This window comes from Tachypleus tridentatus, chromosome 9, assembly GCF_004210375.1.
Source record: "Tachypleus tridentatus isolate NWPU-2018 chromosome 9, ASM421037v1, whole genome shotgun sequence".
Lineage (NCBI taxonomy): Eukaryota > Metazoa > Arthropoda > Merostomata > Xiphosura > Limulidae > Tachypleus > Tachypleus tridentatus.
Genome location: NC_134833.1, coordinates 32,189,634 through 32,212,657, shown reverse-complemented (window position 1 = coordinate 32,212,657; position 23,024 = coordinate 32,189,634). Strand labels below are relative to the sequence as shown.

The 23,024-nt window shown below is 32.8% G+C and overlaps 2 protein-coding genes across 3 annotated transcripts in view; one reads left to right on the top strand and one right to left on the bottom strand.

The window, feature by feature from the left end:
* Positions 1 to 153: 153 nt before the first annotated feature.
* LOC143224996 (centrin-3-like) lies at positions 154 to 20,007 on the top strand. Of its 2 annotated transcripts, none has more exons than XM_076453602.1 (5): positions 154 to 288; positions 889 to 1,008; positions 5,391 to 5,511; positions 9,355 to 9,546; positions 16,696 to 20,007. In XM_076453602.1, exons 2-5 carry the CDS (start codon positions 889 to 891, stop codon positions 16,740 to 16,742), a joined length of 480 nt encoding a protein of 159 aa, XP_076309717.1. In that variant the 5' UTR covers positions 154 to 288; the 3' UTR covers positions 16,743 to 20,007. The 2 variants fall into 2 exon arrangements, with proteins under 2 accessions (XP_076309717.1, XP_076309716.1); XM_076453601.1 differs by lacking the exon at positions 154 to 288 and adding an exon at positions 421 to 560.
* The window catches only part of LOC143224995 (protein lifeguard 1-like), a 33,473-nt gene continuing 30,452 nt past the window's right edge, over positions 20,004 to 23,024 (bottom strand). Inside the window, exon 11 of the mRNA XM_076453600.1 lies at positions 20,004 to 22,110. Within this exon, the coding sequence (XP_076309715.1) occupies positions 21,958 to 22,110 (153 nt within the window). The 3' untranslated portion in view covers positions 20,004 to 21,957. The remainder of the gene's footprint in view (positions 22,111 to 23,024) is intronic.

Genomic DNA, 23,024 nt, shown 5'->3' with positions numbered 1-23,024 from the left:
CAAACGTTATCGTGGAAATTTCACAAAATCGTAGCCCAGCTTCAGAATTAAATGCTTTCTTTTAAAATTCTTGTTTTTGTTAATTATAAAGATCAATGCGATAATAAATATAAAATTATATTCTTTGTGATGGAATTTTAACAATCATATTAAAAGTATTTATTTTTACAGGGGCCATAAAATTTGTTATACCTTATGCTGAAAAATAAAGTTGTCAGCTCTTGTTTTATGTAAGACTAAATCCGAAAAGCACGACACGGGTGTTGATTATTTAAAGTAACATCAAAGGTGATGGTTTCTTATTTTATTTTCTATTTCTGAAATGTGGTATTTTTTGTAGTGATATAAAATTACAAATAAATGATACTGTATTTTTTGCTTATGAAATGCATGTAGATATGAATATTTTTAAGATAAGGCTGAAAAACTTTGTTATTATTGTTAAACTATACATATAGCATGTGAAAAGTTGGTGACACATGTACGTGAGTTAAGTCCAGTGCTCTTGTCATTGTGAACTTATCAATTTCCAAGCGTTTTTGCTGCAAAAACTGTTGATGGTAGCGTATTTTCCAATTTTGCATTAATACATATTACAGTATTAATTTTCTCTATAAGTCTTAAATCAGATTTGTGCATTTTGAATGTGTACTAGAAAATCTGAGTTGTATACATTTTGAACTGAAATAGTTTTATTGTACATTTAACATTATGACTGAGTGATTACTTTGGATTCACTATTTTCGAATTCAGGTCTGTTGTTATTAAGTGTTTTCTAATATGATATTTAAGAAGCAGGTGTTTCCAAATTTTTATTATGTTTCAGTTTTATTGTTGTATTCTATAGATATTTAAATATTCATGTCACGTTTCATATCTGTTTGAAAGATGGATTCTTGGGTCAAGAAGAAGAGGACTTTGCCAGATGGTCGAAAGCAGGAGATTCGAGAAGCTTTTGACCTCTTTGACAGCGATCAGGATAATTTTTTAAGTTACTATGAATGCAAGGTATGCAAGTATATTTTGATCAATTGTTTTATAGAAGAGCATAAGAAAAAATGAAAAAGGTCATTGAACTTGTTCATAAAAAAGAAAGCAAAACTACTCATTAAAAAGGAGTAAAATAATTCCAAACAAGCTCATTTTGAATGCCTGACCGATAAGAAAAGTTAATCCTTTTTTGTATTTGACAAGAACATGAGAAAAAGTTGCATGCAATACAGTGAGTGAGATGCCACTGAAGCTTAACAGAATGCATTAAGGGCCTTTATGCTTCTAAAGTAATATCATCTACACATTGTATTGACATACTTTGCAGTTATCAGGTAACTATAACTTTTGATGCAGTAAGTGTATATCCATACAAGTTGGCAAGCTTTTAGCAAACATTTACAAGTCTTTTGTTTAAAACAAAACACATTGTTTAAAGTTTCTACTAAAGAATTGTGAATTTATAGTCATAATCTGACACAGACTGACAAGTCTTAGAGGAATGTAATTTTCTGGTTAAAATTTCATTTTTCATGATTCTTTTGCACAATCTCTAGAACTTCCTAAATGAATATCAGGTGTCATTAATACAACTATATATTTTATCTGTTATTTCTTTACCCTAACACTATATAAGCTTGGTCCATTTGACTGACTTTGTAACCACCATAGGGAAAAGAAATAACATTTTTCTTTTCAGTGACTGTAGACTGAAACAGAAAATTACAGTTACTTAACCTAATATGCTCAAGTTAACCTGTTTTTATTTAATTTTCTTTTATTGCCCTTTGAACCATGTTTTTCTACTAAACCTGTATTATGAAATGACAAATCACTTGTTAACAGTATAGCCAAAGTTATGGTAAACAAAATATTGAAGTAGGTAAAACAAAATATTTTGATTTATTTTCTCTCATCTAACCTAATAATTTTGTAATTTTTACATTTTAGTTATTTTGATAACAGTAAAAAAAAAATAAAATTTAGTACTTGTGCATGGGTCTTGTACTTTTTCACTTAGCCTTGATGAATGTTAACACTGGTATTTGGTATGATTTTTGTTCGTACTTTACAGAATTACTATTTATTTCAAATATTCAATTTAGAATAAATATAAAATAATAACACATGTAAAGAATACAGTTGCCCTGTGACTGTGATAACTCGTTTGACTTTCCTAAGGTATGAAGTGCATTAAAATAATTCCCTCACTAGGATTGAGTTGAATTCAGTAGTAGTAACTTTGAATTTCTAGGGCAGATAATTCAAAAACTGTTGTTAGAATAAACTAGAATTATATGTCACTCATTAAATTAAAATATTTTTCTGTTGGTTATAAATAATTTAACAACAAATATTAGAATTATTAACATTTTTGAAATATAGTATTTGATAGGAAGGCATGATAAGTTGGCTTCATTTTGTCGTTTATTCATTTATAAATCAAGACAGTTGGAGGCTATAAATTTATTACATCTTGGAAATATCTTTATTACAACTATATAATTTTTATTAAGTCAGAAGTACAAATAGGAGTAGAAAGGATGTTTAGATGAGCAATTTGGAGCAAGTAAGTGCCATTTGATGCAGAGGAGTGAAGATTGAGAATTTATATAATAATATCATTTTGAAATTAGGTCATTAAAGCTTAAATAATATTAAAACATTATTTATTAATTACATTTTCTCACTGATTTTCTTGACATATATTTTTTTATGTTGTAATGTGCTTAATGTTACCTATCCATATTGAGAAGGTTAAAAATATTGAGCAGAAACTTTTAGATTTTATGAACAGTTACACCCAAGTCCTTTTACAATTTCAGTAAAATTAGTATTAAGTGCTTCATATGATTGCAAGTGCAAGTAGCTTCTTTATTCCATAGGAAATACTATAGTCAGTTCTAGTTCTGTGGTCAAACACAGCTAACCAAGATCAGGAGTTTGAAATTTTGTCAGGCCTCATTGATCTGCGTACACAAGTGGTTCTTAACCTGGGTTCAGTCGAAATCCCAGGGGTTCGGTGGAGGTCAAGACACACACACAGTGTGTGTGTGTCGTTCCGTTCACCCCCCTCGTATGATTCGTGACGTCATACTTCACTTGGGCATCACTGGCTGTGGCTGATCACGTCACATCACTTGGCCTTAATATCTGTGCTGCAGGGAACTTCGTGCACTTAGCAGTCGACTTATGAGTGTAGTAATAGTGCGTCATTTGTGATTTTTTTCCTAATCTTTCAATTCCTTCATACTAACTATGTCGAGCAAAAACAGAAAGTGGTCGGACGAATACGTACAATATGGATTCATGTGTATAACGGAACATGATGGGAGTCAGCGTCCTCAATGCACGATATGCAATGCCAAGTTGAGCAATTCTAGTCTAGCAACGGCAAAACTAAGAGAACACTCCCGAAAGCTGCATGGAGATGGAAAATATAAGAACACAATGCTTGTTGAATTCAAGGTAAAGAGAGCCAGTTTCGAGGAAAAGGCCACTTTGCCTGTTCTCAGCTTTGCACCCATCGACAAACTGATCCTCACAGCATCGTAAGAAGTTGTGTACTCGATCGCAAAGCAGGGCAAACCACACACCATTGGTGAAACATTCGTCAAACCAGCTGTGTTAAAGATGGCGAATATCATGCTGGGAAAAGCTGTTGAAAATAAGTTTTCTCAAATTCCTCTTTCGAATGACACCATCAGCAGCAGAATAGATGACATGAGCGATGACTACTTGGCTCAAGTAGTTGCAGATCTGATTTCAAGCCCAGCAAAATTCAGCCTTCAACTCGACGAGACCACCTACATTTCCAATTTAAGCCAGCTTGTTGTGATAGTGCTGTATGAAGAACGACGAGATAAAAGAAGATTTTTTATTTTGTAAGCCTCTTACAACAACAACTACTAAGGCAGTTGATATGAAGAAACTTGTGGATGACTACTTCAGAAACATCGATCTTTCGTGGGATGTGGTTTCTACAGTTTGTTCAGACGGAGCTCCAGTCATGCTGGGACGAAACTCTGGTTTTGGTGCGCTGGTGAAAGCTGATGCACCACACATCATTGTAACGCACTGTGTTCTGCACAGGCATGCATTGGCAATAAAACCTTGCCTTCAAAACTGGCAGAAGTATTAAAAATTGTAATGGAATGTGTGAACTTTGTGCAAAATAGTTCCCTGAAGCACCTCATCTTAAAAGAGCTGTTTAATGAAATGGGCTCTGAAGTCGAAGTATTTCTGTACTATTCTAACATTTGGTGATTATCCCAGGGAAAGGTGCTGAATCGTGTTTTTACCATGCGTGTGAAATTAGCCCTGTTTTTGCAAGAGCACCAACATTGTCATGCAGATTGCTTAAAAAGATCTGAGTTCATTCTCATTTTGGTGTACATGGCCGATATCTTCAATGCTCTCAATCAACAGATGCAGGCCAGTGGAGTCAACATCATAGAAGCGGAAGAAAACCTAAAGGCTTTCAAAATAGCTACCATTATGGAAACGACAAACAAAGAATGATAACTTTGCAAACTTTCCCCTGCTGGATGACTGTGTAAGTAAGATGGAAAATGTGTCTGAAATCGGAGACATTTCTCTACCCGGGGAACTGAAGTAAGCAACTGCCATGCACTTAGATGAGCTCGCAAAGTCTCTCAACGGATATTTTTTCACCAGAGAGTCATATCCAGCATGAGTGATACAACCGTTCACGTTTAGAGTTGCGACAGCAGATGTCAATGATGAATACCTTGACAAAATCATTGAACTTCAGCAGAGCCAGGTTCAACAGCAAATTTTCAGAACAACAATGCTCTCAGTGTTTTGGTGTCATCTAATCATAGTGTACCCTCTTATTGCTGAGAAAGCCCTTGAGATATTCATACCATTTGTTACAACATATCTTTGTGAGTAATCCCTTTCGAGGATGGTAGACATAAAAACGAAGAAAAGGATCGGATTTTGTTGTATAAATGATGTGAGAGTGGCACTTGAAGCATTTCTGAACTTGTCTCTGAAAGGCAACAGCAAAAGTCACATTGATTTGCAGTAAATATTCATTATGTTTTTTTTTTGTGTGAAATTCTTGTTTTGTTGGTTTTGTTCTTTGAACACAGTGATATTGTGTGCAACTGATGCATGGTTCATTTTGTGCACTAATAAAATATCTAATTATGTTTTGAATTTGAAAAAAATCATATTTTCTTTTTTCCAATTTGGAATGGTTCAGTGAATGCAATACGAAACTTCCAGGATTCAGTACCTCCAACAAGGTTAAGAATCACTGGCCTACACCAATGATAAGAAATTCCAAACACTTGAGTTTTATAATAAAAATAGTCATTTACCTTTGCATTTCATGCATATGTAGTTTAATATGAATTTTCTCTTAAATTTAGGTCGTCATGAGAGCTTTAGGGTTTGATGTGAAGAAGGGTGAAGTATTGAAAATAATCCGCCAGTATAAGATAAATGACAAGGATGTTGATAAAATTTCTTATAGTGCCTTTGAGGAAGTGGGTTAGTGAGTTTGTTTGTTTTCCAAACTTTTACGATTTGTGGATTTTGGGTGCTTGCAATATTCAATTTAGCATTTTAGTAACTCCATGAATAATAAGAAATAAAAACATATTAAAAAAATTGTTTGTAATGAAAAAGTAGTAAACAATAAAAAGCCATTTTTCCTGATGTTCAGATCATAAAATCAGATTTAATCAGTATCTTTAAGTGTCAGATAGTTTAAAATAATGTAAATGAAGTTCTTTCTTTAACATAATGTATAGAGACAAGTATGTCAAAGTATTTTGTAACCTTTTTACAGTGTTATATTTAACATTGAACTATGTTTTTGATGCATCCTAATAAACTTGACATCAAAGCATAGTTTATAATTCACCTTTTAATATCATACAAGTTTTAATTTCGTAAGTTCAAATTAAATATTTAAATAAATTCTCAATCTGTAGTTTTATGTATCACTGGATACTACTTTGTTCCAAATTACCCATTTTAGATTTTCTTTCAACCCCTACATTATTTTTATAAGTTTCCAAATACTTGTTATAAATTCTTGAGCCTAAAATAAAACTTTGTGGCTTCTATTCTTGCTTTAATGAATTGCATGTCATGAAGTGAAACTTGTGCCACACCCCTTATAGCACACTCTATCTTTACAAAATATGAATAATTCTAATGATGTTGCTGTTGGATTATTTAGAACAAATAGGAAGAGGACATTTTAATTTTCTTCTTTCCTATGAGGTTAGCTTGTTCTCATGATTGATTTTGAGTTACCAGCCATATATTTTATAGTTTTCTATTGCCAAAATCACCTCAACTAGATAATAAAAATATTTTAACACATGTTACCTAGTTATAAAAACTGTTAATTGTAATGGATTTAAGATGTTGCTTTTCGTAGAATATTAACAAGGCCTACAAAATATCAGGCTAAATTTTATCGAGACTGGAAGAAAAAATAGGAAACCCATATATAAGTACTAAATTTATTGTTTTTCTTTTACTTATATTTCTTTTTTAGTTTTATAAATGTAACTAAACAATAAAAAAAGCAATAAATGTTACTTCTGGGATATTTGAATTTTTATAAGGTTTGGTTGTAAGGATAAGTAATGTGTAATTGTCTTTAACAATATGCAGGTATTCTTGAAAGAGAAAAATTTATATTTATTTGGTATTTTTATTTGTGGTGGTTACGAGGTTGCTCCAATAGATTGATCCTGTATGCTGTGTTAGAATAGAGAAAATAGCATAAAATATGCAGTTTTATTCATTTAGGAGGTTCCAGAGGCTGTGCAAGGGAAATTGGAAAGCTGTAAAATGTGAAAAAAAATCACTTCACAGTGGGAATAGTATGATCTTCACTACATAAGTTCACAAATGTTTAGTAATTAAAAATTGTAATGTTTACTAAAAAGTTTGTTACAATTTAGTGAAAATACACTTATTACATTAAAAGTTTATAGTTTGTTTACTTAGTGGTTGTAAGGTTGGTCAGTTAGCCAAAAGGCTATGATAAGGCTTTTGAGGAACAATAAACATAGCAAAGCTGTACTTTTTTTCTAATTACTTAGGAAATTTGTATTTGTTTAATCAGACTAATCAAACAAAGTGTTTCTTCTAAGATTTTAATGTTAAAACCAAATTTAAATGAGTAGAAAAATGGAAATAAGTAAGATTTTAAAGCTTGTATGAGAATTGTAAATAATGAAGAACTGCATTGGTAAGAATTATGGAGAACATGTTGCCTACTGGAATGGATTGTTTCTGTTGAATTTTATTTATGGAGAAATATGCATTTATTTGTTAATATGAAATTCAGTGTTTAATAATAAGTGTATAGGAATCAGTTATACCATGGTAGTTTGAGGTTTTAGTTGGAACTGTACATTAGAAGAAAGGAATATTTCTTAAGAGGTAAGAAACCATGAAACTAATATTTTCAATAAAGTAAAAGAAGTGTCCTATCTGATAATTTTGTTTAACATTAGTGAAAAACTTAAATTTCATTTATTGATGAATACTAAGCTGTACTGGAAGAGTTGTGAAGACTTCCGGAGTAAAACTTATGGGTTCAACAGGATTTATTTTAAATCTTTGAAAAGCTTACTGAAGAATTGGTGGAGGTTCTGTACACTGTGATCTTGTTGCTGGATTGAAAGACTGATGCTTCAAAACAAAGAATTGTGGGAAAATGCAGGATTTTACAGACCTTGTTAATTTGAATTTCATTGTTAGCAAAGTGTCTAAATGTATTATCAGAGATTGTTATGAAGTACTTTTATGTTTGATGTTTAATAAATAATACTCAGTGGTGCGTTAGAAAGTTTAATATTTTTTGGATGAGAGCAGCCTGTTTGGGGTTGTGAATCTTAAATTTAAAAAGTCTTTAAATTTACATTAATAAAAATAAAATGTCATCAATTAGGTTATTGTGGAATTAGTAGAAAAGTTTAAAATAATAGAAATATAGCTCAATAGGTGGAAGTAGAAGTTGGGCATGACTGGACATATTTTACGAAAGGAATAAATTTAGTGAGGTTTGTCAGGGGTCTGTTTTAGGACTTTTATCATTCATTATTTATCTTTGTGATTAGAACAGACACTTGAATAGTGGTATTCTCAAATTTGTTAATAAAAAGTAGGGAAAAGCAGATTACATGGAAAATGTTTCTATAATTCAAATTCATCTAGACAAACATAATAAAGGCCACTGTTTTTCCATATTATTTAGTTTTTTTTTATCAATTTTAAATCTTTATGAACCTTTGAAAAAGACTTGAATCTTAGATGCAGTAATATTTATTTTGTATGTAAATCTCTTTTTCTTTTTAAACAACTATGAAAATATATAAACACAAAGCTGAAAGTGGTTCTGGTCTACCATGATGTACAAGTATCTTATTTGGGGAAGTGCTGGAAATTATATACATACTGGTTGTAAGTCAACACATAATAAAAGCCTTTTAGCCTGAGTTACTCAGTTGTTTTATATGTTTATGTAAGCCTATAGTTTTTCTCATTGTATTCAACAGTAGTATTATTTTCTATGAGCAGCTTTCTTCTTTTCCATGAGTAATTTTTGAAACCTGAATGGTTAAGAAGTAGATTTCTCTTCATCACTATTGAAACAGACCTGACAGAAAGGTTTAATATTGGTATCTCAAGGTCAAAAAAAGTATTTTTAATTTGAGATATGTTCTGAGGTACTCTTTTTGTAGTTTTGTCTAGCACTTGTACAAGTGGTGAGTTACAGAGAAAGTTGATGTTCAAGATGTCTCGCATTGTTCATTCAATTCAGTAGGCTTGTGTTTATGACTTTTTAAGTTCAGTACTGTTTTTGCTTTTTATAAAACAGTCTTATTTTTTTTAAGATTTGATTAGTTTTCCTACAAGGAAGAAGTGGCCAACAGTGTTAATATTCAGAATATTGTTAGCTTGATAAACTTTGTTTGGTTCATATTTCATGTAAATACAACACATTTTAAAGTGTTAATGGATCATATACTTATTTTGGGCTCCTGTAAATGAAATTTAAAAAGTGAAGATGTTTGTTAACTAGCAGGCCTCAAACTCAAAGTATAGGATAACAAAAGTGATAACATATTTAACCAGTAAAGTATGAAAACTAATCAATCAAAATGAAGTGTGCATAGTGATTTCTAAAGCCAAAGGCTATGTATTTGACTACTACATGAATGTAGCTTAACAATGAATTATTTCTTAGTTTTCCTTTTAAATAATAACATTTCTTGCTTCTGTTTATATAACCAAAGTAAAATAAATATTCAAGATGTACTTAAATAACATTTTACCTCTTTTTTTCTTTCGTTCATGTTTCAGTTACAGAATGGATGTTGAACAGAGATCCAAGGCAGGAAATGCTGAAAGCCTTTCATTTGTTTGACGAAGATGGAACAGGAAAGATATCTTTCAGTAACTTGAAAAGAGTGGTTCATGAACTAGGAGAAGACATTAGTAAGGAAGAGCTTCATGCTATGATTGATGAGTTTGATGTGGATGAAGATGGAGAAAGTAAGTTAAAAAACTATCTCTTGATTGAACTACATTTCTTAAACAATTCTTCTTAATTGAATACTAATTGAGACCATGAATTTTCTTGTTATATTCCTGAGACTTGTTCTTCTAAAGTTTTAGAAATACAACTCATTTCTTTCTAGCTTTTGTGAGAACTGAGCAGAAGATAATGTGGTCTTTGAGACAATATTTTCATAAAATTCATAAATGTATAAAACAGGATATGATAACTTTGTAGTATGATAAACTCTGTTCTTAAAAGATGAGAAAAAAATTCATCTGTCACAGTGAGCAGAGAAAATTATGGTTTATTGTCTTTTTAATGTTCTTATAAAAACTTTTATTTTATTTACTTTGAATGAGTTTTTCAATAACTTTAGTGTAAATTTTCTGTAACTTTTGTAATTTTATTTTATTTGCCAAATATAATTTTTTTATAAATTCAAAGTGAGCTGAAGTATCACAATAGAACCAGACATTTAATTCACTTTTATGCTCTTAATCCAATACATGATAAATATGAAACTTGGAACTTTGTAATCTAGCTATTCTAAAAAAATTATCCTTTTTTTGTTTTACTAGACATTTATATTGATGTCAGTTAAGAGTAGAGCATTTCAAATGGTCATTTTTAAATTAAGTTTAGACATTTTTACTATAAAAAGAAGTCTACTGATTAATGTATAATGTAATATCTCCCATGTTTCATGGAGTTATGAAATGTAAGTATCTTGTAGGAACTTTTTACTAAAGGAGTATTGAAGGAGCTTAATACTATGAATGCATAAAATGTGTGTCTGCAGTTGAAGCACATATAGGAAGATCTTACCACACACCTTAGTTATTAAATATAATGGTTATACTACTGGCACTATCAACATTACCCGAGGGCTTTGCCAGGGGTATCCTCTGTTGATGATATTATACATCCTTTATGTAGAACCTTTATGTAATGATTGTTTGACATAATGACATCTTTGTCATTACTTTATTTTCTCCCCTCAGTGTGGATTCCTGCATGTGGTGAGAGAACATCCCATGGAAGGTTCTGTTCTTTTAGTTTACCTCCTCTGGGATATAAACATCCACTCAAATGCTTGCCTTGATTCCTGTAGACGGGCAGCCTTGGGGTGACCCCTTGGGTCAATCAGCTGCTCCACTTGGACTAGGGTCAACCAAGTACTAGTGTTGGATGCTCTTAACAGGTGTTGTGAACATTGTATCTGATGCTGGTGTTTGCTGGTGCTCATGAAACCCTGGCGTTGCTGCAGTGTCCTTGTTTGGCATTGTAGTACGTCCCCTCGTATAGCTCCATGGTGGGTAGAGTCAGTGGGCACCGAAATATTCCTCTTTTTATTATGGATCCTCCAAATAAAAACTTAAGTAGTCTATAAGTAAATGACCACATCTTGAATATTCTGAGCAGCAATTGTCAACATCTGTAACACCTGTTGCACCTCATTTTCTTATGCTACATTCTCTTTTGGAGAAACCTTTAGGGCAGAAGTCTCTCTTTTTCATTCAGAAGGGACTAGAAGGACTTGCTGGCTCTCCAAGGTCAGTAAAGAAGCTTCACTCTGGTGACATATTGGTGGAAACATCCACATCTCAATACAATGAACTCCTTTTGCATTCAAAGGCAATTGGGAATATACTTATTGAAGTTACACCACATGCTACTTTCAATTCATCACAAGGAGTTATTATTGAGAGGGATTTGAAGAACATCCCAGAGTCGCAGATTCTCGCTGGTTTCTGGACCTAGGGAATTTCTGCAGTGAGGCTTATCTCCACTCGCAAAGATGGAATTACGATGCCAATGAATGTCTTCATTTTGACATTTACATCACCATGTTCACCTGCCACCATCAAGGTAGGTTATGTTAATTGCAGGGTATGGCCATACATTCCAAACCCTCTCAGATATTTCTAGGGTAAGCGGTTTGGTCATTCGAAAACATTGTGTCATGGTTCCTTGATGTGTGTTTGTTGCGGTGGCAAGGACTACGATGCTTATGAGTATGAAACAGACCCTCATTGCATCAATTACAATGGCTCTCATGTATCCTACTTTTGTTCTTGCTCTAAATGGTTGGAAGAAAAAGAGGTGCAGCATTTGAAAACAATTCAAAACATTACTTAGCCTGAGGCTCAAAAGTTGCTGTCCACCACTTCATCTTGGACGTATGCTGCTGCACTTCATTCCACTACTACAGTAGGAGTGCAGATGGATCTCTTTGTGCCTCCAAAAGAATCATTCTCAAACCAAATGAAAATTCTTTTGACCTCCATGGTAAGAAAAGTTGATGAATCAACCTCAACACTCATCTCTATCACTGACATACATTTCATCATATTCCAAGATCCACTTCCTTTGGTTTCAGATACAGACATTTCCTTGAGTACATCTTCTCCCACCCCAAGATGCAAAACGATCATTCATTTACGTCCTCAGTTGTTGGAATCCTCTTCCAACAGTAAAGAACTGCCCAATCGAACCAGGACAGGATCTATAGAGGTCGAGAGATCTCCCTTGAATAAAGACAGTAAAGAAAAAAGATGTGGTCGTGAACAGAAGGGTTTTTCACCCAATTTGTCTACACATCAATAAAAATGGACACCTTGATACAATGGGACTGTCGAGGTTTACTTTCTAATCTGGATGACATCAAAACATCGATTGCTTCCTATCATCCTGTATGCCTTTTCTTATGGGAAACATTTCTGAAACCTGCTGATACAGTCACCTTTTGATGGGTTTCTTTGTACAGAAATGACAGGTGGTGTGATGGATGAGTGCAATGAGGGGTGGTACTGTTGGTTGATCAGCATGTGCTCACCCTGTATTTGCCACTCAACACACCCTTGGTGGCCGTAGCCATCTATGTTTCCTTGGGTCGTACCATCACTGTTTGTTCTCTCTACCTGTTGCCTGGAGAGACCTATGATAAATCAGACCTTGATGCTCTCATTGAACACTTGCTATCTCCCTTTTTAATCCTGGGGGACTTTAATGGACATCATCCCCTCTGGGGAAGTGCTGATATTGATGGGAGGGGTTGCTCCATAGAGCCTATGCTCTCTGATCACAACCTTTCTCTTTTCAATAGTGGTTCTTATACTTATTTTCATGCACCTAGTTGGTCCTTTACTGCTATTCATCTTTCAATATGCTCCCCTTCATTGTTCTCCCACTTTTTGTGGAAGGTTGACAATAATTCACAAGGCAGTGATCATTTTCCTATAATTTTGAGAGAGACTGGCTGTGGTTGATGCCAGCCGATCTGCAAGTCCTGGTGGAAGCTGGATCAAGCAGACCTGGCCCTCTTTCACTGCTCTTGCAGAACTTGATCCTGCTATCATCTGTAAGCCATCAATAGACAACTGTGTGGCAGCAGTAACTGAATGTATTATACAGGCAGAGGCTTAGTGTATTCCTAAAACCTCAACACGTTTCCCACGATATCCTCTTCCATGGTGGAATCTTGCCTGCCACATGGCATGGAAGGCTCAAAAATTGGCCTGTAATACTTTTTATAGGTATCCCACACTCTTGCATCACATAGCTTTCCAGCAGACCTGTGCACATGCTTGGTGGGTAAGACGTGAAAGCCAGAAGGAATCTTGGATTAAGTTCACAACTAGCATATCTTCATCTTTTACCACCAATTCCAAAGTCGTATGGGACAAGATTTGAAAGGCCAATAGGTATTATAATTCTTTTCCCCTGTCAATCTTGCTCTCTGATGGCCAGGAAGTTGCTGATACCCAGAGCATTGGCGATACTCTAAGTGAAAGCTTTTGCCAGGTATCTAGCACTTCTGCTTCTTCCTACACCTTCTTAGCCATCAAGACTCAGGCAGAGCGATCACCTCTTTCCTTTCAAGGTGATTGTCTCTATGACCATAATCGTCCATTTACACTCGTGGAACTCAAACTGGCCCTTCATCGGTCTGGCAGTACATCGATCAGACCTGATGATGTACACTATGAAATGCTGCACCATCTAGCTCCTGCTTTTCTTTGTTATTCTTCTGATTATTTTTAACCAGATCTAGCAGGAGAATGTTTTTCCTGATGCCTAGCACCAGGCTATTGTCCTACTTTTCTCCAAGCCTGAAAAGGATCCCAACATTCCTTCAAACTACTGTCCAATTGCTTTGCTGACCTGTCTCTGTAAGACCTTAGGATGGTTAATGCTTGTCTTGTTTGCTTTTTTGAATAAAACAATCTCCTCTCACCCACCCAGTGTGGGTTCTGATGACAGCTCTCCACCATGGACCACCTGATTCGACTTGAAACATCAATTAGAGAAGCCTTTCTCAAACGACAACATCTTGCATTAATATTCTTTGACATTGAGAAGGCTTATGATACAAGAGAGAGGTGTGGCATTTTGTGAGACCATATATATATATGGGTTATGTGGCCATTTGCCCATTTTTATTAAAAATTTTTTTTAATGGACAGGTGATTCAATTCCAAGTTTGTGTGGGTTCGACACTTTCCCGTTCTTTTCTACAGAAACTTGGACCCCATTCATCATCAAGGACTTTGGCTCTGCATTGGGGCTTTTCACACTTTCCCAGTTCAGAGCTTATACACAATCTCAAGAACCTTTTTTCACCTCTGCTGTTTGCAACTGTCTTTACTTTATGCTTCTAAACTTCTTTCCTTACCAAAGCATCCCACCTGGGGTTGTATTTTCCTTCTCTGGTGGGCCATACTTTTTCAGAACAGATGATCTGCCATTACTCCTTTTGGCCTTCGTATTCAGCTGCAGTTAGATAAATTGGGTCTATCCTTGGATAACGTTGCTGTATCCACTGGTTAGCCCATACCACCATGGCTTCTTACAGTCCCCCAATGTAACATATTCTTAAGTCGTCTGAGAAAAGCGGGCAATCCTGATTGGAAATACTGTCTGTTATTCACTGAACATCTTTCAAACCATCCTTTCATTCCTATTTATACAGGTGGTTCGAAATCAGGTGACCTTGTGGGCTTTGTCATGGTTTGTTGTGGTTGCATGCAGAATCCCTTCTACAGCTTCTGTGTTCACTGTTGAACTGTATGTCATTTCTCTTGTCCTGGATCACGTAGAAGCTGAGCAGTACTCAAATTGCACAATTTGTACCGACTTGCTTAATTCTCTTCTAGCCCTGGAATCGCTTCATGTTAGTTCGCACCCATTTCTTGCTGATATTCAAAACCAACTGGCCCATTTTTCTAACATCTACTTCTGTCCAGTTTTTCTGGATACTGGGCCATGTTGGTATTCGTGGGAACAAGCTTGCCGACACAGCGACTAAATCTATCTGCTCTGGCATTATCACTGCTGTGCCTGTTCTGTACATGAACTATGGTCCTGTATTCAAGGCTCAGCTCCGTGCCAGTTGGCAATCGACTTGGAGTGAGCAACATGAAAACAAGCTTTTCCAAATAAAACCCTCTGTTGGACTTTGGTCGTCTTGCTATCGTAAGGAGCGGAAAGAGGAAGTGGTTCTAACTAGACTACACATTGGTCAGTTTTTTAACTCATCGTTTTCTTTCATTTGGGACTGTTGCACCAATGTAACACTCAGTCTGTGTAACACTCAGGTCAAAATAAGCCATATTTTACTGTCTTGTCATTGAGAATTGTAACCATTTTAAACATATTTTGTCCTAAGGTTTATCCATAACATTAGACAGTGTTATTGGTGATAGTGACACTTGTCCACCTTGGAAATGTTTTTAGTTTTTTAAAGGCCATTAATCTTTTTAATGCATTTTAAATTGTTTAGTTTATACATCAGACCTTTTTTAATATAATTACCTTTTAAGAATTAAAGTACATCTAGTTTGATTTGAAATTAGAAAATGGCTGTAATGCCAAATAACTTGAAACCAGGATTGGAAAGACCAAGTTCAGGTGACTAATGTGGCTGTTTGTTTGAATTACCTGTTAGTCTTCCTGGCGAGTTATGATAATTGCAATTATGCTACAGAAAGTCCTTTACAACTTTTATTACTGTAGTTTTTCTCTTAACATTGTAGACAAGATGTAAACATTGGTTTTCTGCTATTTGTTGTTTTTTTTAAACTTTGTTTTGTTTTACCTTAATTTCCTTTTTATGAATTTTACTAATTTTACTTTAATTTAAACTTTTCACCTGATGTTTGGCACAGATAGCCTAGTTGTTTTACACCATAAAACACCAAACTAACCAACTTTATTTTCTTGTACTAACCTTGTGTTTCAGTTTGTTGATGGTATTAGTTTGACACTCAGTGATGTTTCTTCTATATCTTCTGTTACACTAATTACTAGGTGTAGATGAAGTAATGGTAGATATTTAAGAAGTTTGTACTTTATTGTAGAGTGCAGGTTTATTTGAAGCAGTGTTTTAGAAGTTTCTGTAACACTTATTTTTTGTTAGGTATTTTATAGTAGAGTTTTGAGAAATTAATTTAGTTAATTAGGACATGTAATGGCTCCTTTCCATGTCTCCATCAAGCTTTGAGGTTACTTTTTATTTTTGGTAAGAAAAGAAGGTAATGCTGGATAAAGTAACTTGTATTTGGCAAAAAATAGTCTTTAAAAAAATATATATTAAGTGTATAGTGATGGCAGGCATTATAACAATTTACACAAAGCCTTAATTTTCCATTTAACAGTGGGACTTTAAAATATTGATCTTGTTATTTACTTGGAGCATTTTTTTCTCCGAGAAATTGGTGATACAATAAAAGGTTGACCTCTGACATAATGAATGTTTGATTTCTCTTATTTAGTTGTAGCATTATTTTCATTTAAACAGTGGGTATATAATGAAAGGTTGCTTTCCACCCCCCTACTTAATTGCAAAGAAAACATGATTTAAAAAGGAAAAACAGTGGTAAAAAAAATAGTTGTACGTATTTATTAAGGGAAATCAATTTTTTTTATAGGACATTGTTCAGTTAAAGAAAACTAACAAGCAATCTGTAGTTTTCAATTATGCAATTTATTATGTTTAAGCAAAGGAATGACATCATACAATTATAAAAAGATGCTGCATATTTTATAAATTTTGAGTTTGATACAGCAAAATTATGTACTATGCATTCTTTTATTTAAGTTTTGTAAATGCTTATGTATTACAATATTCATTTTTCTTTTAGTAAGTGAAGAGGAGTTCTTGGCTATTATGTTGGGAGATGAAATATAAACAGTCCATTGAAATCTGCCTTTAATTTCAGTAATGGATTTTTTATGTAATTTTTTGTGACAATATTCAACTGTTTTTTTTTTTTTGTAAATTACAAGTAAACCTGAGTTGTTTTATTAAGTCTGTGTTGTACACTTGCTAACTCACAAAACCAGATATTTTTTATTGATGTTGTGAAATTTTGTTAATAAATTGTATTGAACAATAATTCAACAATAACAAGAATTCAATAATATTCCATCATTTTGAAATACAGTTATGTTTTATTTAGTGATTATGTTTTGAAAGGTTAGGTTATCGTATTTACAGATTTATAAATTAATGAGCTTTAGCTGTATATAGAGGGTGGTGCAAAAGTTGTTGTACAGTTAGTATTAAAGAAAATATTATACAGAGACAGTGTTGAAACCAGGTTAATTATTGTTTGTTTCAGAGTTAGATGTTTGGAATGGTTTCACATGTAACACAGGTTATATTGACAAAGTTCAATACTTTTTTTCAAAGATCTTATGATAGTGTTAGTCTTAAAACATTTTATTAATTCAATCATAAATTTGTTAATGGTCGTCAGATTTCCAGAATCCCAAAATATGACCTCCTATAGTATGAAAATAAATGTTTATTTTAATATCCATGTATCAAGAAACTGGAAAATATATTGCAATTAAATTTTCACAAGAATTGCTTAAACCATGTATTAAAGGATAAAAGTCTATGAGGTGGAAATTGTGCCTTTTGGCAGAAAGGAATAAGAATCCTACTGTCTTGGTTGTAAATGACTCGCCTCTGACCTTTGTAAATGTATGCAAGAAAACATGCACAAACAAGAAAAAGTGATGGTTGTATCCACTAGTGGATGTATTATGTTTGTCTTTTGGTTTGCATCTTACTGATACGTAAAAAAATGATGCAAGAGTTACCTGTAACATGTACCAAAATGATTTGAAAATATTTTCACCTGGATACAACCCCATGATGTGACTGTTGTAGATAGAGGATTTAGGGATTCAATGAATTTCCTTCACAAATAGGTGCAGAAAACCTATGTTTTGCTCTTTCTACAAAAGGTGTATAACTAACATGCTTCATAGGAATTCAGTCTTTTGAGGCTTATAACAAAATTGCAGTTGGTTATGATACGAGCAGTAATTGGTTTCATAAAACAGTGGAAGCCATTGGATATAGTATTTGCCAGCCTGTGGCTTCCTTTTTTCAAGGGATGATATGAGAATTGTCTGTGTTTTTGCAATTGTTATTGACTGAACATTTAATTCAAATCCAACTTCAACATTGGTTCCCAGCCTCCCATATTTTTTTCTTTCACTGTGAAGTGCTTGATTTATTTTTTGTTGACTTATTTGTTCTGAATATCAAATTCCACACACACGTGCACCTACGTTATTTAACCATAGGAGTTTTCCAACAAATAGGCAGTTGTAAAATTCATAAGCAACAAAACATTTTAAGGGGGAGACACTGATTTGGAGTACTTTATTTGCTACATTAACAATAACCACATAATTCAAACCTGAAATAATGATTTTTTAATATAGTTATATGCAGGCTTCTTTTCTCCATTCAAAGGGGTCTGTGCTATCACATTCCATGATTCTGCCATGTAAGAAATTTTCTATTAAACCTATAATTTGAAGTGAGGAAGAGTTTAATGTTATGTGATTAATTTGTACCAGTAGACACTTAGTATTGATTCATATAGTAATTATGCTTTGTGTATTTTTTTGCATTAATTCATAAGTTATGTAAAAGTTATCTTTTTTTGGAGGCAGAGCCTTATAAATTGCTTTAATGAAGCCATTGCTTAAATTTATTTTTTTTAATTGAGACATTCTTAGCAAGAATATGTACAGATTTGTTGCTGGGCTAAGTTGTTTTGGAACTTGTTATGGACCATCAAAAGCTTTCTCATGTTAGAGTTTCACACAGTAAACATGATTAACCCTTACAATGTGTTAGGCAGTTATACCGAGTGGATTTACAACACCCCTTCATGAAAACCTTTGCTTCCACTGCAACAAGTGGACATACCCCATCTTCACAAAAGATTAAACTCCTAATTTGTTCTTTTGCTAACACTTCAAGAACCAGCATAATATGTTTTATGCACTGAAAATTATATATTTGATGGGAGTGCTTTCTCTTTGTAAGCCTAACTACTTGTTGGTGTCTAACCATACACATCAGTTATTAGCTACTTTGATTGGTAGCATGTCTCTTCTGCATTATACTTTTTGCTTGGCTAAAGCAATGCAAGGTGTAGTTTGATTCACCAAATCAGTAGACAAATATTAGTGTATATAAAGGCATGTGTAGTTTAGCAATTTACTACAAGACCATTTGTAACCATTTTAAGAGATTTTACTCTGCTCAAACAGAGATGTTACATTAATGAGAAATGACCACCTCAAAATTAAACAAAAAACATTTTATTTTTTTTATAGAAAAACCCAGACATGTCCTTATGCATGGAGATGTTGATGATGCCTTACTATTAAGTATATTTTATTCCAGTAAAACAAGGACAACAACTTAAGTTACTAGAAATCCCTGCAACAAAGTCCTTGAACTATAACATGTTCAAAGTTAATATACTCAATACAAGAACCTACATTTGTGGAAAGCAGTGTGAGTTCTAAGGATGGAAGATATGTTTGATTAGAAAGTAAAGCATTAAATCTGATTAAATCTGGTAATGCATCACTACCACTATAATGAAAAATTAACATCTCATATAACTTTTTATAGACACATTGCTACTTGGGAATAAACAAAATGGAAAACTTCTTGTAACAAACTTTAATGTATAGAGAGTCAGGTTATGTTGGAAAATTTTAATGTAAGAAATTATCTGAATTTCATCTTTCATTACACTTTTTTTTTTTGTTTAAACCTGAAACAGGGACATTATTTTGTGGAAACAGAAGTTTAGAATAAATATCTTAGAGATCCAAACACAAACAGAATTTCAAATGTTAAAAATAAATATGGCAAGAAATTAATATTTGGGAAAATTCACAGGAGTTAATTTCATTTTCTGGAACTTTTTTTCCTACACTGGTTTTATAGTAAGTGTATAAATACTTAATGTAGTAATATTGTGTATAACTTCTTTGTTTAAACAAAGTTTAAAATGTGTACTTTAAATAGTGGTTTAGTGTAATATTTTGACATTGTTTGAAAATATTTAAGAAACATAAGATCTCTGTATGTGAATGTAGATAATATTTCTTGGTAAAACAATTATTTGGCATTTTCATAACTTTATTAATTGAACAATCATATCTACAGTACCGAGTATATCATCTCTATTCACACAACTAGATCTCTCTTAGGGCTTGTATACAACTATTAATTATATATGAAAACTTTTAATTGCCACATCACTAACTACTAATGAAAACAACCATAATTTGCTATTTTTGTAACATACTCAGTGATACTATTTGTAAAACTACTTATTAGTTAACATGTATATCCTTTAATTATACATAAACATTCTGATACTTTATTTTATATTAACTATCTCCATTATAACAAATCTTTACTACACAAATTTATATTTTAAAAACCTTCAATAATAAAAAAAAAAGTCTCCATTTTTTACATCCATGTAGCAATAAATACATTTTGAGGTGACAATTACCACATGTATTTTTCATCCTTTCCAGACATATTTAATTAACTAATCTTACTATTAAAAATTTAAAAAAAACTAATGGCTTAAACATTTTGAAGTAAATGCGTAGAATCTGACACCATTCTTTTGCTTAGTGTTAAAGCACATTAGTTCATAATATCCAAAATGATCACCAAATGGTCACTGGAGAGTAAGCACTGGGCACTATTTTTTTAAAAAAAACTAACTATGTACAACAAGTGTACTACTAAATGAAACTACTGTATGGTAATATAATAAGTAGGCAAACAGTGATATATAAAAATAAGGAAGAATTTTATGGTGGAACAAAGACCTATGTTCTGTTCAAACATGCAGTATTTTCACACTTATTAAAACTCTTCCTTCCTCTTACAAATCATTGTTTGCCTACTTGTTATTAATAGCATATTTCATTAATTACAGAATGTTTTTAACAGGTGGTATAAACATGTACTTTTGTAAAAACAAAACTTGTTTATTATGTGACCTACTTCACTGACTAAAGAATATTCATCAAGATCAAACGTCTTTTTTGAAGTTAATGATAGAGAAGAAACTTGAAACATATTTAAAAAATTAAATGGAACGTTTCTAGTGTAACAAAAATATGAAAAAGACCCACAGGAACACACACACAGATTTTAACATTTCTTTAGACACATTTAATTTTCTTGGTAACTACATATCTTTCAACAACTAGATAAAGGACTAGAGGTTACTTTATAGCTCAACATTATTATTTCATAACTTAAAAACTGCAAAGCTGACACTGCTGTTATATTTATATTTAACATAAGCATGTTAAAAGTAACTTTAAATCTCAGTAACTATGATGTACCTTAAGAGACTAATAAGTTTATATGCTGCACAAATAGAAAAGGTAAGAATGTTAAATGGAATATATAAATTGGAATGTCATCCCAAGTTCAAAATCTTATTACTACTGCAGCTATTTGAAAAAAAAAAAAATCTAATTTAGAACTTGTGTGGAGCTAACAGTCGATGGCTAAAAATATGACAAATTAAAACAGCTGTGATATCTTGCAAGTATGGATTAAGTCTCCATTACTATTTGATAAAAGGTTCCCATATATATTTCAGCAAAAGTTTTATCTTCCAAACATGATATTAATTGAAGGGAATTGCACAGAAATAATAAACTGCTGCCAAAGAACTTATGAAGGAATTATTAGTAAAATACGATACAAGCTGTGTTTTTTGTGAACTAATACTAAAATATTTCATGTAGAATTGCTTTGAAAGTCACACTAATAAAGACTTATTTTTAAAGGCTGAAGTTATTTCTAATTATAATGTTAAAGTGCCAATAATTTTTCATTAACAGAATTCATATCTTAGTCAGCTTTGTGTAAAATTTGGAAAACAAAACAAACCTATCTTTGTAATATTACTTCATAATCAGAAATTTTAGATTTCTTCCTGTAAGCTCCAAGTTTCACAGTGGAGATAACATTTGAAAAGTACAGTTTATACAGCACAGAGCTTTTTTGTGACATCATTCAGATGGTGAGAAACTGTTTAGCTCCTGGCAGCATTGACAAGCTGAAGAATGAAGAGAAACAAGTTGACAATGTCCAAGTACAGGTTAAGGGCTGCAAAGATGTACTCTTCTGGAGAAATGGAATACTTGTGTTTGCCACCTGTCATCAGCTGAGTGTCATACACAATGTACTAATAGATCAAATAAACAATTTCATTACCAAATGACTTAATTCAGTATTGCACTATGAAACAGATTGTATATATAGAAGCTACCATGTATATATCAATACCATCTGTATCTTCTTTATCAGTGCATCTTCAAGATATGACAAGGTATTGGTGACATTTAGATTGTATTTCACCAGAAAGCCCTTCATAAATTGATTTAAATTAATGTAACATAGCAACAACCACCACTAATCAGCAATTATTTCAACAGATAGCACATACAAGAGATGGTTTTCTAAATAGAAATGTAACCTAAGTGAATAATGATATTGATGTAGTGATCTAGAAATTTTGTGCACCAAATAGAAAATGAACATACATACCAGAATCAGTAAATTAATGATCAAGTTCATTCACTACCTGTTGGTTAGTGAAAACTGTTGTATCTGTGATTCAGTTATGAACTACACAGAGGGTTAGTGTGTCTGCAATTGAAATTCTGCAAGTTTTACATTTGTAAATGTGAGTTAGGTGTATGTTAGTTTTAGGAAGTTCTATTAAAAGTTACTTGAACTGTTGTGTTTGAAATAAGGCCTACAAGTAAACACAGCCTGTAACAAATGCTACCTACTAAAGAAATAAAGTAATTTAAGAGCCACAATGCCTGGTTTTGCTATGGAAGGACTTGAAACAGGCCTCCACAGTTATCATCTGCAGAATGAGTACTTATACCCAGAAAACAACATTTCTGATAAAGCTGAGAACCAAAAATACATGAAGAAACAGAATTTCATCACAGGTCTTAAAATGATAGCTAAACACATTATTGAAAAATCTTTTCTAGTCCTGCAGCTAAACAAATTTCTAGCAGCACTTCTTGATGGGTTCCAAAGCTTGCAAACCCCATTTTTCAAAGTTAAAAAATCATGACAGAG